This window comes from Penicillium oxalicum, chromosome VII (genome assembly GCF_001723175.1).
Source record: "Penicillium oxalicum strain HP7-1 chromosome VII, whole genome shotgun sequence".
In the NCBI taxonomy this organism is placed as follows: domain Eukaryota; kingdom Fungi; phylum Ascomycota; class Eurotiomycetes; order Eurotiales; family Aspergillaceae; genus Penicillium; species Penicillium oxalicum.
The window spans coordinates 1,231,360-1,247,374 of NC_064656.1; the positions used below are offsets into that span (position 1 = coordinate 1,231,360).

General features: G+C 51.7%; 4 protein-coding genes across 4 annotated transcripts; 2 read left to right on the forward strand and 2 right to left on the reverse strand.

The window, feature by feature from the left end:
* Nucleotides 1–8,762: 8,762 nt before the first annotated feature.
* Nucleotides 8,763–10,032, reverse strand: POX_g08970 (uncharacterized protein; the record flags this gene model as incomplete). The annotated part of the gene is made up of 4 exons (XM_050117736.1): nt 8,763–8,953; nt 9,058–9,423; nt 9,551–9,698; nt 9,793–10,032. The coding sequence occupies 4 exons, from the start codon at nt 10,030–10,032 to the stop codon at nt 8,763–8,765; spliced, it is 945 nt and encodes a 314-aa protein (XP_049965880.1).
* A 997-nt stretch (nt 10,033–11,029) lies between these two features.
* Nucleotides 11,030–11,653, forward strand: POX_g08971 (uncharacterized protein; the record flags this gene model as incomplete). Its single annotated transcript, XM_050117737.1, has 1 exon — nt 11,030–11,653. One exon carries the CDS (start codon nt 11,030–11,032, stop codon nt 11,651–11,653), a length of 624 nt encoding a protein of 207 aa, XP_049965881.1.
* Nucleotides 11,654–12,138: 485 nt separating this feature from the next.
* On the forward strand, nt 12,139–14,222 carry POX_g08972 (ABC1 family protein lscO; the record flags this gene model as incomplete). The annotated part of the gene is made up of 3 exons (XM_050117738.1): nt 12,139–12,893; nt 13,011–13,242; nt 13,302–14,222. 3 exons carry the CDS (start codon nt 12,139–12,141, stop codon nt 14,220–14,222), a joined length of 1,908 nt encoding a protein of 635 aa, XP_049965882.1.
* Nucleotides 14,223–14,766: 544 nt separating this feature from the next.
* POX_g08973 (uncharacterized protein) lies at nt 14,767–15,525 on the reverse strand (the record flags this gene model as incomplete). Its single annotated transcript, XM_050117739.1, has 1 exon — nt 14,767–15,525. One exon carries the CDS (start codon nt 15,523–15,525, stop codon nt 14,767–14,769), a length of 759 nt encoding a protein of 252 aa, XP_049965883.1.
* Between the last annotated feature and the right edge of the window lie 490 nt (nt 15,526–16,015).

The window sequence follows — 16,015 nt, forward strand, 5'->3', positions numbered from 1 at the left end:
TTCATAGATGGGACTATACTAGTACAGTAGTATTTTTTTCATCTGATCAGGTGCTGGTAATTCATCAACATGGCAAGGTCGTCAATTCTAGGCCCGAGCCCGCCAGGCCCAGTTATATTGACTCAACTTCCAACATTTCAACCCCCCCCTTCGGTATTCATACTTCCCGGGTGCCAAAGTCCCCGATCAAAGTCAACGCAATATACATCCCATCAACCAATCACCGCGGCGTCCGTTTGCTTTGAGACATTAAAATGATTTGGCTCTCTGGGCGTGTGGCTTGCAGCTAGAGGCAGGGATTCGACCGGATTGGCTTGGCACCGTCTGGTGTCAGTGTCTGGGTCTTGGTAGTTGAGTCTTGGCCGGAGATCAAGATCAATGAATTTCGGATTAAATGGCCGCTGGTGCATGTGATGCCATGAGAATATACATCTGGTCATCTGGTCATCCACAGATATCCCTGACCCGTTCTATATCATATGGCGCGATGCATTGCGATTTAGCCTATTCTTAATAGGCACTAGATTTTGTAGTCTGTTCCATCTAGATGAAGCAGACTTCAATCTGTACCTAGCAGGATGCACTGGGCAACTCATTCGATTGGGGAGGGGGTGTCCTATCACTAGGCTGGATGTGAAGGACTCGTTATTTTTACTTTTACTAGTATTCAAATTAGATATCCTCAGTCAAATATCTCAGAAAACGACAGATGACTAGAGACAGTAGTACCAGATACGGATGACTCAGAAGGGGTACTCTATAAGAGTTCGCGACGAGGTACCACCGCTGCTAGCGTGGTACTGCCATCCACAGTCTACCCAGAGCTACGACGCTGATCACTCGTTGGAGAGCAATATGGAGACCTACGGTGTGAGCTTCCAATTTTTCAAGGACAGAGATGAATCCCTCGTATGATTGGCCATGCGGGGGGGAAGGGGGGGGGGGGTTCGGTGGGTGGGTCTTCGTTTTGAGCGTGGTCGATATTTGAGGCTCGTACTGCTTGTCGCTTGGAAACCAAGCTGCAGATGAATCCCCCCCCCCAAACATGACATCAAATTCGATGACAACGTCATTGATAAGCTTGGAAAACCGCAGTTCTTGCAAAGGGAAACAACCACAAAAAAAACAAGAGAGGGAACTTCCATGCCCAACCAACAGCGTATCTCCTCCGGGTGAAGATTAGTGGACGGGGTTGTTGATTCTTCTAGATTTGGCCCCCCTTCCCCTCCAACCTCTCCCCGGTGCCCCAGCCCGTCCAGGTCTGACTCCAGTCCAGAGTGGATACCGTATTACATATCGATTATGGAGGGATGGGAGTGGCCTTGAATTCCATCCAGTGACAAGGGCATTCCGCGGTGGTCCGTCGAAGAATACCAGGCTGGGGGAGGGAGTGGTACAGTGGTAGACACTGAATCCGTAGCCATGGGTGGTAGATGAGGTTCAGATCCTGCGTTGACCTTGTCGTCATCGCAACATATTTGTACCTTGGTCCAGAGGGAGGCACAGTACTTCTCCGAGTACATCTGGGTATTACAGTAGTACCCATTTTCCTCCTGTCATATCTCGAATTCGGTGTGGCCCTACAACTGATCCCACGTGAGACACTCGACACTCGATACTGGACGACTGTGGACGGACAGGCCCCAGAAGACCCAAAGGAACCAGCGACCCTCAATCGGCTGGGCCCGACCTCGTCTCGGCCCATCCAAGGGTGTGCCCTCCAACCTCGGCACACAAAACTTTTCGGGGAGAGACACAGAGAGCCATGGACGGGAACACCTTAGCTGGGAAAGATACCCCGACGGAGATGCCGGGAATCCCGTGACGGGGGAAGAATAAGAATCCCATCGAAAGGTCTTCGGCATTGACCGATCGGAATGCCGAGTCCTCTCGCAGACGCCCCGGAGACCCCAACTGGGGCCGATGCGGCCACGCGGCAGAGCGGACAAATCGGCACCCGATTCTGTTGGCTGCTGAATTGGGGACCGTCCTCGAATCCCTCGGTCGCAGGACAGAGGACGATCGTGGGATTGAAGTGACCAAAGTTGTAGTCATCCATGCCTACATACTGTACCACCCTTGTGCCAGTCATCATTGTCCTATTGGAGTCTGGATACTGGATACCCAGAATTCGACTGTTCGAACAGTCTGCATGTCCCTGTTGCCCCCACACCGCTCCTACTGTACTGTAGAACGCTGCGTCGTCCATACCTTTTTGAACATGAGGCTTTTATCTCCCGCCCCATTTTGCTCGCGTACTGGAGCCGTGCCATCCGATCCGGTCAGCGATCAGGGACTCTTCGCGAACGGGGAGGCTGGCACTGGAGCTTTGTCTCTGGCGTTTTTGCGAATTTACGTAGTCTGAGCTGCTGTCGTCTTTCAACCGCGATTCCACGCCCGACTCAACAGACCGTCGACTAAACTTGGAGATAAGGCTCTACCGAGAAATCAACTCCTCTCACGCGACCACCGCAGTGACCGCCGATGTTCTGCCGAGCACTCACGTGATCAGTTCTCTCACTCACTCTCTGTATGTGAAACGCCTCGACACGGCCGACTCGCGCAGATGAATGTGTGCACTCCCCCTCCTTCTGGAGTAGACAGTGACACTCGCGAGCTCACAGTCCTCACTTCGAGCGAACGTGAGACAATCCCGCATCTTGATACGTAGAGATAGTTCGTGTAGTTAGGGACAGCAGTTGATGTGAGTTGTTCATCTAGTGGGAGGATATCGGAACCTGTCCGTCCTCTCTCTCCAGCTTGCGCGTGCCAGAGATGTGATAATTCCTGCACTTTACGTATTTAATTTCAGGTCAAATCCTCATGCATTTGTTTTTCAAATGAGAACCACCCCGATCGCCGAGTCTTCCCCCCCCCCCGGCCGAGGTAGCGTCGAGACTGGAGAGTAGTCGAGATAGATATCCATATGTTCCTCCTACGTAGCATTGAAGATTTCCATTAGTAATTAACGTCTATAATATATTCACACCGCTACGAATCACCTTTTCCCCCCTGGGGGGGGGGGCGGCCCTTTGACTCTTCTGCCGGATCAAACACACCTCGTCCAGAGTACAATCCCACGAAAATCATCATGAAAAACAAGATCCCAGGTCACCCGCCGGGCAGCCGCGGGGGAACGGAATAGGGAAATGCCAACATGGCAGACCCGTTGCCTTCTTCCCCCAAAACAGGAAAAACATAAACAGATCCCCCCCCGATAGAGACGAGGAGAACATGTATGACGATGTATGTCCAATCCGCCCACTTCTACTTGTCGGACTACAAATGCTACAGTACTGGTGTCTGATGACAGCAATCTCGAGTCCTTTGGCGGGAGAAAGGAAGAAGGGAAAAAAAAAAAAACACACACATACACATAAACAATCAACACACATCTTTCGAACTTTACCCCTGACACGATGGAGATCGATTGGGGGTATGAATGATCCAATCACATCTCCCCATTGACATTCCTGCCAGCCACATGCTCCAGGAACATTACCGAATCCGGACTAGTCATCTACACTAGTCTAGGTACACTCTGCAGTAGTCAAGAACTAAACATGCATTTTACCCCTTTTTTTTTCTCTAAATTTCATTATTTTTCTTGTTTTTGACTCTTTTTTTTTCTCTCTTTTCTTGGCTGGGTTTTCCTTCCCTCTACCACTGGGAAATTGGGAATTCTCGTGGCCTTGGAATCCTTGATCGTCAGGAGAGCAGGGTAAATTGCATGAACTCAAAAAGCTGATCATCGACGATTTCCTTTCCCTTGTGCGATGTGTGAAACTGCAAACTGCGAGCTGTTGGTGGGTTTCTGGCTGCGTTTGGGGCTGAAGATTGGATGGGTCGAGGAGATGGGGGTGGGGGGAGCTTCCATCTCCTCCTGCAGACAGGTTGCGAGGTACTATAATGGAATACCTAATTTGGTTCTTAGCCTTTAAAAGGTAAGATAGGTAAATCTCTCGCGGTCGGTAGCTTTGAGAACGTGACCTGGATGGATGAAACCTCATGTACACCTGGTGCCGTAGGATGCGATTTATCAACACGTACAGGATTCCATTTTTGGTCTCGATGGCGTCCGACACTAGTCCGGAATCGTACAGCTGTGACGGAGCTTCTCCAGCTTGGGCGGGGACCTGAGCTCCTGGAGCTGCAGGTGGCTGCACCTCATTAGCTCCTAGCTCCTCGCTCCTCGCGCCTCGTCCGAGTCCTGGTACTACCTGGTCCTCCTCCTACTGCGAGCAGGAGCTGGTCAGCCTCGGACCAGATCAAAGTTAGTTTTTTATGATGCGGGTGCATGGGATGTTTGTCAGGCATCCTGCTCACTCTCTCTCTCGCTCAGTTGGGGGCATAATGAGTGTCGAAGCTTGGTCCACACACTGCTTGCTGAACCACGAATATCTCCAGTATGACAGTCTTTCTCGCATGAGAGGACGGACTATGATTCAGTCCTTTTGGGGGAGAGGATCGCCAAAAAAAAAACGAGTCGAAAATTGACAAGAAAAGGCATCTCTTCAACGGGATCAACTCAGGGTGTACCAGCCTGAGCATCATCGTCATCTTCATACTTTGGGGCTTGTTGGCTGGACTGTAGATCTACGATGGGCCAGCCAGGTCAGACAGGGTGGGGGGAAGGGGGGATGAGAGAAAGAGGGAGAGTGTGAAAACAGAGAGAGACCGATGTCTGTCCAACATCCATCTTGATGGCGTCATGGCATTCCTTCGTGTACGATTCCACCGGAGTTTCCTGTACTTGATTATGATCGATACTAGCCGAAAGCATCTCATCCCGCTTGCGTTGGACTTTGGTCGGCGCGGAAACACCCGCGACCACGCAATGTAATTTGAGGGCACTCGCGTCGACTTTAATGGATATTAAACAGTACGTAAGAATTTTTACAAATGTTGCCCATACATTCATCGCTGTAAGTGTCAACTCCACGGTACAATCCTGTAGCTTGATCTTGCCTCGCATCGACCTCGTGACCACAAACCAAGACACATCTCCAGATCATCGATAGATTGCTACGCTCCACGGGGAGGAGAGAACTGGAGTGCTGCACGAATCTCTGCTCCCCCCACACTCAACATTGACTATTGGAGTATATTCCAGGCACGGCAGGTTCCCCGATTTAGTATTCGTCATGTCCCTCATTGGCATGGATCGACCTGGCCGGTGTATATTCCAGTCCGGCTGTCCATATACCGGAGTGCAATTTCGTGTGAATTCATGTGCCACTTTAAGCCAGATAGACCTTCACGCGGGTGCCCCTCAGGACGGGAAGATAGAGGGACACTCAAGTGGATAAAATGCGCTTGGCATAAATATCAATCCCGAGATGTAGGAATTCATTGTGAACAACATAGGTGCGGATTTGGTGTTCACTGACCGGTCACACTACAAAGATGAATGACTGCAGATCCGGCCGGGGTCAAAGCTGTATACTATTCTCATATTTGAGTCGGCTTCTAAAGCTCCATCTCAATCGATGCACTGATGCAGTTGTACAATTCCTGAGCAGTGAATAATCTACATTCATCGATTAAAAAGCCATCAAAAACTTTCCCATAATTGAAGGACCTTCTCACCGATGATCATTTGAAGGGGTGACTTTGATACTCCCCCCAACGTAGACATGCCGATATAGATGTAGCAAATTATACAGATTGAACCAGTTACCTCTAATGAGCCGAGTTGTACCTTAGACTGACGTATGATTAGATAGCAACCTTGATATCTTACACTCTCTCATTCACTCCAATTTGGCAATTTTTCTCTGCAAACCCGCCTCCAAATGAACTCATCCCGATTCATCATTTCAAGCCATCGCAATTGAATGGCCACACTAATCACCCTCGATGAACAACGCATTGCTTCATTTGATCACAATCTCAGAACCCCTCGAGCTCCAGTTTCATTGGCGTCTACCAGCTACCTACAAGGTGTACGTCAGTAGCCACCTCTGAACCCTCCTTTGGGAAAGTCGGCGCTCTCTCCATCTAGCTGGCCACATCCATGCTACAACAGGAATCATTCTCACGAGTCTAGAGGAGCCAGCGTCGTATCTGTCTCACTCACAGTCAATTTTACAGAACACATTCGATATGCTTGAGCAAGCTTTCAGACAGCGCTGAATGTGAAATGATATTGATGCTTGAAATATATTCTTTTGCAGCGTTTCGTTGGATATACTGTCACGTTCGATGATCCTTTTCACAGGTGTCAGTGGAATTGCAGTCCAGGACTGACTCAACCCGGGATTGCGGTGTGGACCAAGCTGATGTAGCTCCCACTTGGACTGGTTACCTCTTCAGCTTTATCTTGTCCAAGAATGGTGACTAGTGTGAGATGAAAAATATAGCTGACTTGATGCAACCTTGATTGCAACAGTGTATCACGTAGTCCAGCAGACGTACATGAAATTATGTGTGATCCAACACCGACTATACCCTCCATGCAGCGCATCTATTACTCACATTAAATAGTCTCCCGCATCGATAGGTTCTCTTGGCTGTGACAAACCCTTTTCTTGAACTGGACATATCTCTAACACTTTTGTCGAATACTCAATCTTCACACTCTTGTACCACCACCTGTAGTTGAGCACTCTACCCAGAACTGAAAAGTCAGCAGACATGGATCATCTGGGCACTGACTGTAACCCGTAAGGTCTCTACCCCGTTTATCACCAGTTTAATGCCGTTCTCCACAACCTCTTACATTGATACAGGACTTTTTTTTAATGTGCGACTATCATGGCTATATTCTATTCTGTCCTGAGTCTTGGCGCCAATGTTTCCTCCGCCTCCGGCGCCGAGTGAGGATTTGCATCGACATGGACGATGTATTCATCTTGGCTGTGCGACGTGGTGCTACGCTGTGATTGGATTCCGTGCTTGTGAAAAAAACACACTCGTCGGCTGTACGCGTGTGTCTGTGTAAGTTCAGAGTTCAATAGTTTGGTTACTGTATGGACACTGGTCCTATCGGAGGATAAATCGTGCAATGAATGCGCTTTGCCGTGCGCTCGGTTTGGTCGGTATCCCGATTGTGTTTTATTTTGTTTTGTTCTATTTTCTTTTCTATTCTTTTCTTTGCAGGGGCAGTATCTGTCTGGTCAGACTATTCAGTCTCAGTCTTGGACAGGGATCTTTCTTGGCATCATGGCTGATCTCTTGGTCTGCGAGTCTTGCCCTTGAAGCAAGGGCCGCTTTTCAATCTCGAGCTCGTACCCTATTTCCTAATGATGGTGATAGGTAGATTCTCGGCTTATCTGCACCCCTGGCTTTGAATCAATGGAAGTAGACCTATCCCGTGGTAGTCGTGGAACTCAAAATTCTATTGAGAAGTAGCGTAATACACGATTACATTGCGAGGATGACGGGATGTTTGCCTTGTGCCTTCCAATCTAATTCGGAGCTCTGGTGTGCCAATCGATGAGATATGTATACATTCCGACTGAGACACGATCCCTTCCCTTCCCTCCGGTCCCTCTCCTCTCCTCTCCTCCTCCACCCCCTTTCTCCGTGAATATGCCAAGAGAACCTTGGAAGATGCACTTGATAGGAGACTCCTTATCGAAGATGCCCGTATATGCCATGCATGTCAATCTCAGAGCGAGACTTTCGCGGTGCAGGCGAATTATTGTCTTGGCATGAGCCGTGCATGGCAGGAGGGGGGGAGCCTTCACTCGCGTCGGTCTCTGATATGTGTCTTTGCGCGTGTGCGTACACACTGCATCGATATAGTACGCATGGATCTGGTCGAGATGTGTTGAGGCTCCTTTTGTTTACTTTCTTGGATTTTTCTCCGTTATTGTGATATAGTGTGGTGTATATGGATGTCACAGGTCTGGTCTTCTCAGGAATTGGGGTAGTTTTATCACGTAGGCCAACTCGCCGGTTTAAACCGTGCAAGAAAGCGAAGCGTAGGAGCAATTTGATGTATACTCTGTACTTTGTAGTAGTGAAGGCTAGGAAGGTACCTAGGTCTACGGGGCTCATACTCGCAATGGAGGGGAAATAACATCCGAACTAAAACAGATCGGCAAGGAGGGTGCTTTATGTCTTGAGACAAAGGTCGAGTAGGGTCTAGGAGGGGAGGGCTCACGCATCTCAGGCCGATTCTCTCACCATCAGGGATTGATTTTTTGAGAGTCGTGCAAACAAACAAGGTCATTGCATCATGGTGTTGTATTTCCTCGAGAATGTCTTGTGGCACGTGGATCAGGCTGGGAATGGAATGTGTTATGATGACACCCTCTCGCGCTGTGTGGGCACACACACACGCAGATTCGAAAGTGGACTCAGAAAGTGTCAGGGAAGTCGAGGCCTAATGAGCCAGCTCTCAATGTGTAGTAATCCAGATGATACTTGCGAGGAATGTGAAATGGCCAGGAGTGACATGCCTCAACTGAGAGAGTCTCGAACCTCAAAACATTCGTGCTGCTGACCACTGAAAACTCAATGAGAATGGAAGTTTTGGGATTCCCACGTGCTGTTGCAAGACGCAAGTGTGCAACATGTACTCTCTAGTGTCTACATGGCCGGGGGAACATTCCTCGCTGAAATAAAAGGTTATGCATAACCAGGCCGGACAGCTCGATCCACTTGCGGCCCACCTTAGACATTTACCTAGACTTGACTTGTGGTATCATCCAACCTAAAAAGTGATTCGAGTCCCCACAGTACATGGCACCAGAGTTCCTGGCATTTGTTTCTCATGGCAAACTTTGCCCGCCAGCCGGTACAATGGCCTGGCATCAACACGGCGGGTCGAGTCGCTTCAGATCGGCCACTGTACTCTGCACCTGTGATTCATCGCTCGTGGCAAGATGAAAGCCCCCCACAACGGCATGAAGAGGGACTTGATTGCCCGTGAGGTGAAGGGCATGCCGGGTGGTATTGACGACACCGGCGTGGCTGCAGCCCGTAAAGACCACGAGTCCCTTCCCTGTATGAGCAATGTTTTCAGAACGATCAGCTGGGCATGTCTTGATATTGCGCGCATAGCGTAAAAAGGTTGACCCAAGGGAAAAAAAGAAGAAAAGAAGATACCTTTGAGATTGCAAGCCAGGAAACGTTCGTCCGCAATGACCTCGTCAGAGAACCAATCATCCTCGTCCGCATCATACTGGACTGCGAACTTCAAGCCAGTTTCGTATGACGTGAGCCGGGGTATCTCTCCGGATATCAAGAACATATCGTCCAGGATGGTGTGGGCTTCCTTGGTTTTAGTGACGGTAGCTCCAGCGGCGACAAGCTCGTCGAAGGTTGGATCGGCCTCGAGAGAGACGATTCGTTCAGGGAACGCAATCCCGCGGTAAATGGGTCGATTTGGATGAAGGTCCAAAGTCACGTCTTCGGTGCGGCCACTGACCTGTTTCTCCGTTCTAATCATGCGGATTGCTCGACCAAGGCCTCCTGTTAATGAAGAAAAAGCAAAGCCCGCATCAGCTCAAAGATTCCAATTGACTTAATCCCGGATCGCGGCTTTCTTTTTTTCTTCTTCTTCTTCTTTTTTTGGTAATCGTACGGATAGAGCACCCACCCGAGTGATCTCGATGCCAGTGTGATAACTGAATCACCTCAATTGAAGCCAGATCTGGTCTGAGTCGCCGCACGTTTCTTTCCCATGCGTCCTCTTCCGGTCCGGCATCGAAAAGCACGGCGTGTTTCCTGTCCCCTTGTGTTGCGGTCTATAGGTTGACCAATGGTCGAGTCAGCCGTCTGCGACCACGGTTGTTTGTCAGATACGAGGGGCCGATCTCAATAAATCCTATCTTCTCTTACCACTAGGATAGAAAGTCCATGCGCGGCGCAACACACATCCTCCATTCTGAGTTCACGACTAGCCCCGCCACGATTGGTTAACCTGTGCCTTGAATGCATCCCTATTGTGCGTAAGTTCCCCGTGATCTCGACGGTGTCGGGCGCGGGCGGGGACATCGGGTCCAGCTCATTGTCGATGATGACGATGGCTTCGAGGGAGTCCACCTCTTGGAGAGTGAGCATGTCTCTGGCCTCCTCCATAGTGGGATTGTGCTCTGCGAAAATGTATCCGGGTATGGGTGCCGCGTGGAAGAAGACCTAATTGTGTATTCACCCAGCAAGCCAACCTCCGAGGAGGGTCAGGTCAACAGGAGATGAATTCCGAGGGTCACAGTGTCCGTCGGAGCATGACTCCAGTCTGGGCCGCGCAAGTAATTACGTCGAGAAGCGATTTCGCCATCGAATTTCAGACCGCCTTGTTTTGTATTTTCGGTTTTTGATGGAGGCTTGAACGCAGAGATAGTGCTTCACATTGAGATGCAGACGTGGATTTGACTGCAGGCCTGACAACTCAAGAGGCAGAGTTTATGAGAAATCGAAATGTTGCCCGAGTCGGGAATGAAGGTATCGCCGACTCCGACGTCCGTTGAAAGGCTGCGGGGGTGGATACATTCAAGTTGGGGGGACTCAATGTGGATGACAGCACTTCGCCGGTGACAATCAATGTCGGATGTCCCACAAGTGTGTTCAAGCGAGTCTTATTCGAGTTACCATAGGAAAAGCCGGGACCAACTGGAGTAGCCTCACGTCCATCAATACCTTCGACAGCTCTCTAGCGCATGCAGAAATCAATTTTCCCCTCTCTCTTCTCCGCATTCCAGGCCAAGCGAAAGCACGCGCCAAGTGCTCTCGCCATCATCACTCCTCGAGACAGCAACCTGGATATATATCCCAGTCGATAGGACCACATTTCACTCTCTGAGCGTTGGATTCCGACAAATTCATCTACGAATACCTTTCCTTTCACCCACGCGCTAGACACCTTTACGCGCTCTGAAAGGCGACGCCGATTGCTGATGGCCCGTCACCGTGCATGATCGACAACCCCCGTCACATCCTAACCGACCACGGGAATAGTTCACGGTGACCGACACTGCCCGCATCGATTTTAGTTCTCGTCTTCGTCTCCTTTCAGCTTTCTCTCCTTTTCCCTCCTCTCCACCCCCAGCTCCATCATCGTATCCGCCTCCTCGCAAGAATGCGCCTGTCCTCAGACCGCGTCATTCTCCTCATCTGCCTGGCCATTGGCTCCGTCAACGCACTCGGCTTGTCATGCATCAAAGTCGCGTCCGCCCTCGTCGGCCGACCGACCCATCTGTACAATCTCTTCCAGACCGAAATCTGTGAACGCGGCTGTCAACCGACCGTGCCCCATTGGGATCTCTGGACGCGCAACAACAGCTTCGTCCCGGCGGTGCGCAGTATCATGATGCGCATGAATATCCCACACAGTGAAAATGCCTTGTTCAAGATGGGCGACGACGTGGCGGCCATCATCAAGGTGCAATGTGGACCGATGCTGGGAGACCGACATATCTGTGCAGACCCCGGGACCTTGGCGGATTTTGGAAATTGCTTCAAGCGGTACTTTTTCAAGGCGTCGCTCAAGTACATTCCGATCCTGCTGCCGATGGCCTCGGATGCGGCGTGCAAAGAGCAATACCAATATCTCCAAGGAAATGAGCTCTGGGATGAGACGATTCCGAAGAATATGCGAGAGTATGCTCGCGTGTGCCACAAGTTGGAGGAGGCGAGACCGGCGGCGCCGCAGGAGGCGCGAGCGAAACCCTCGACGGGGCGTGAGATTCACGACGATCTATGATGGATTTGTAACGATCATCTACCTGAGTGCATACTTGTAGCCAGCCATGAATATCAATTGATTCGTGTACATAAACTGCCCGTCATGTGTAGCGTCTCAAGTCCTTCTCAACTTTCTTCTTCTCGGGGTTCAGCTTACCTCTCCGTGCCTGGTTCCATATTTTTTGTATGATATTTTGGGCCGGCCGGATTCGTCGTGCGGGCGTCTCCAAAAGTGCTTAACTCCGTGCGTCGGGTCGGCGGATGACGACACACCGATCGATCGTATCGCCTTGGATCTCCGAGAGGATCTCACGACTCCGGTCCTCTTCTTCTCAATTCTCACTCACTACGTTCCCTCTTCCAGACGTGTTTGTCACTCACTAAGGCGATTAGTGTGATTCGATTCCACCTCAACTGTTCCGCTCCCAGAGCCATTTCTCCCTGCCAGCGTTCGGTCGCCTGCATCATGCGATAAGTCGCAGATCGCATATCCTCCGATGATCAATGGCACACGTGACGCTCCTCCGCTCCCTTCGGCGGCTGCCCACCTCACCTCACTCTCTCCTTCTCGCTCGCGCAGTACCCCGTCGTGCAGTCCACGCCGGTGAATTTCAACCGTTCGTCCCGCCATCGCCCAGCTCACTTGGGAAACCCGTCGCCGCAAAGACCTACACGCGCACACGAAAATGGCTGCGGCGACTCGTCTATACCTCCATCGTGACGGGAATCGCGTACGGGATTGATTCCCAGTTCTATGCTTCCTCCTTGACGAGAACCGCACGCACGTTCTCCGTCGGTCTCCTCGTTGCGTTGGACTACAAGATCAACTTCCGCCCGGAACCGCCTCTGGCCAGTTCCATCGCCGCCGTGCATGCGCGCAATGCGGAGCGGTTATCGGATCTGCTGCGCTCCAACGGGGGTCTGTACCTGAAGATGGGCCAGGCCATTGCGATGCAATCTGCCATCTTACCCCCCGAGTTCCAGGCGATGTTCTCGCGCATGTTTGACGATGCTCCCCAAAATGAATGGAAAGAGGTTGAGAAGACCATCCGCGAGGATTTTGGGAAATCTCCCGAGGAGGTCTTTGGAGTCTCCTTCACCGGTGAGCCCGGCAAGGGTGTGATGGAACAGCGAGCTCGAGCCAGTGCCAGTGTTGCCCAGGTCCACTGGGCGCGCTTGCAGGATGGTCGAGAAGTGGCCATCAAGATCCAGAAACACGAGATTGAGCAACAGCTTGCGTGGGACTTGTGGGCTTTCAAGTGAGTTGAGAGGAATTTGCGTGAAATCACAAGAAAGAGGATACTCTGGGTCTTTCGTGCGAGAACAACTCAAGACGAATTTGGTGGCTGACCTGTCTTCTTCTATCTTTCTCCTAGAGCCGTCACCTGGATCTACAGCAAAATGTTCGACATTCCCTTCTACAGCCTTGTGCCCTATATCAGCGAGCGTCTGTCCCTCGAGACGGATTTTGAGAACGAAGCCACCAATGCGGAGACGATGGCTCGACTAGTCGCGGGCGAGCCTCGTCTGCGCGACCGCGTGTACATCCCCAAGGTCTACCGTGACCTCACTTCTCGGCGAGTGATGACCGCTGAGTGGGTGGAAGGGGTGCGATTATGGGACAAGGATGCCATTACCCGCCGCCCTGGCGTGGAGGCTGGCGACAGGGCAGCCCCGGCTGTCAGGGCACCCCGATGGACCCGCCGAACAGCACGATACCGCTGTCAGATGCGCGCAATGCCCGAGCCGCGAAACTCAAGCCCGAGCGGACGCACTGGAAGGGACCCAACCAACGCGGCGGTCTCGGCGTCTCGTTGAAAGATGTCATGACGACCATGGTTGACCTGTTCTCGGCCCAGATGTTCCTGTTTGGATGGGTGCACTGTGACCCTCATCCTGGCAACATCTTCATTCGCCGCAAGCCCTCCGGCCAACCGGAGCTGGTACTCATCGATCACGGACTGTACATTCACATGGAACCTCACTTCCGGCACGAATACGCCCGGTTCTGGAAAGCGCTCCTGACGTTTGACAACAAGACCCTGGGTGCGATTGCCAAGGGCTGGGGGGTCAACAACGCCGACATCTTCGCATCGGCGACTCTGCTCCGTCCGTACCGGGGTGGAGACATGTCTACGCAGCGCGGCATCGAAGGGCTGAGCAAACGGGAACGCGCCGAGCGCCACTACGAGATGCAGCAAGCCGCACGCAAGGCCATCCGCGAGATCCTGGGCGATGAGAACAAATGGCCTCGGGAGCTGATCTTCATCGGGCGCAATCTCCGTATTGTCCAGGGCAACAATCAGTTCCTAGGCTCGCCGGTCAACCGGGTCAAGATCACAGGCATGTGGGCGTCACGGGCGCTGGTTGAATCACCCGATCTGCCGCTCCCCGAAAAGATCCGCAACTTTGGCCGCCATGTGGTGTTTCGCTTTGTCCTGTTCAGCAGTGACCTTTTCTTCTGGTTCACCAAGATCCGACAGTTTTTGAAACTGGGCGGCGGGATGGAAGACGACCTCGAAGCGCAGATGCAGACCATGGCCAAGGATATGGGGGTGGACCTCAACCACGGGGTCTTTGAGGGATAGGGTCTCTCATCACACTCGTGTTTGACAGCGGTATCGTGCCGGCTCTAGATGGTCCATTGCCCTCGCCAGGGCCATGCTCTGCGGCCGAGTCGGGTGGCGACTTGACGGAGATGTGGTTGGCACGACGTTTGCCATACACCATCAGAGTAGACACATTTGTCTCTCTCTGTCTTCGTGGCTGAAACTTCGATTTAGATTCACCAGGTCCGGGGATTCATGATGGTCCCGCGACCAAATCCAGAAAGCCAGCCCTGGAATATCACGATCGAGACAAGAACATAGACTCCTCTCCTAGAAACCAAGAAATTCATGATGCTTCCGGGGGATGACATAGACCTGGAAGCCCTCTTTGAGCACTCTATCTAGTTTTCGCTTCTCATATAGAGTCTTTGTCCCGTCCTACCGAGAGAGGGAGAGATCCAATGGCTTTTTGATACTCGACCAACGGGGCTGCCCGTAAACAGATTGAATTGGAGTATACTCATAGTTCTCATCTCATGATTGTAGACACTGACAGTAACATTTCTCTCTCTCTCTCTCTCTCTCATCCACAACTGCCATATACATTCAAACCCGCCCCCAAGACATCCTGATGCCCACTCTTCCTCCGATTCAACGCCGCCCTCGTCTCCCCCCGACCCTCCATCTTCTTCCTCTCCCCTTCTCCATCCTCATCCTGATCAAGATGAATCCCTTCCACTCCTCCTTTCTCCCCCAATAAATCCCCCAATCGGCCCCATCGAGCCAAATACGCCGCTCCCGTATCGGCCCAGATCCGATATTCGCACACTTTTAAACAACGCTCCTCTCCCATCTTCTCCCCTTCGTCAAGCTCCCTCCCAACACCACGTTGAACCTCATCGTCCCCCATCCCACCACCGCCACCAACGCCAGAAGAAGACCTTCCACTTACATCCGTCGCCAACGCAATCCGGTACACAAACTCCTCGTCCCACCCCTGCCGCGTACTCTTCCACACGAACCTCGCTCGGCCCCTTACCACGACCGTCTCAGCCTCTGCGTCCACCACCCACGTCTCTTCGGGCTCGAAGCGCATGTCCCGGATGATCAGGTAGTCGCCCAATAGCTCAAAGTAGCGGGCGATCCCGTCGGTGCCGGTAAAGGAGCGGCCGAGGAAAGGGGCCAATTGGGGGAGACCGTGTTCGTGGATGAGTGGGATGGGTTGAGTGGTGAAGGTGGAGAGGATGGTGGTGATGTATGTAGGGGAGGTGGGAGAGGAGGTGAGGGCTTCGAGGAAGGTGTGGATGGGGTTGAGGAGAGAGGGGGTGGATCGGGTGGTCATTGTGAGGTTTTGTTTTATTGGGGTTTTTGTAGGTAGGTGGGTAGGTAAGTAGAGAGAGGGATTAAGGTGGTTGAAGGTGTTGGATCATTGACGGTTAGCTTGATGGATCAAAGTGGTTCAATCGAGTGCTTTTGATGGGTGTAAAGGGTGGAGTCCCTGGTAGGTTCTGGAGAAGAATGTGGATGGAAACGAAGATGCCGGTCGAGGAGGCTGCACACTTGATGTGATGAAGAAGAAGAAGAAGAATGACTTTGAGCCCGGGGAGTAGCCCGTACGACTGACACTTGACCGAAGAATGACGTGGATGATTGCAGAGAAAAGAAAAACATCTGTCGTCGCTCACCGCGAGGTGCTACACGCGAAGGAGATGCGCATTGAAAATGCACAATACAGTCGATGTGATATCAGCCTGGACTTTGATCTATAGGCACTCTAGAAGGAGCAATGCACAAAATGTCCACTCTCTTGTACCAGAGAGGCGACAGATTGG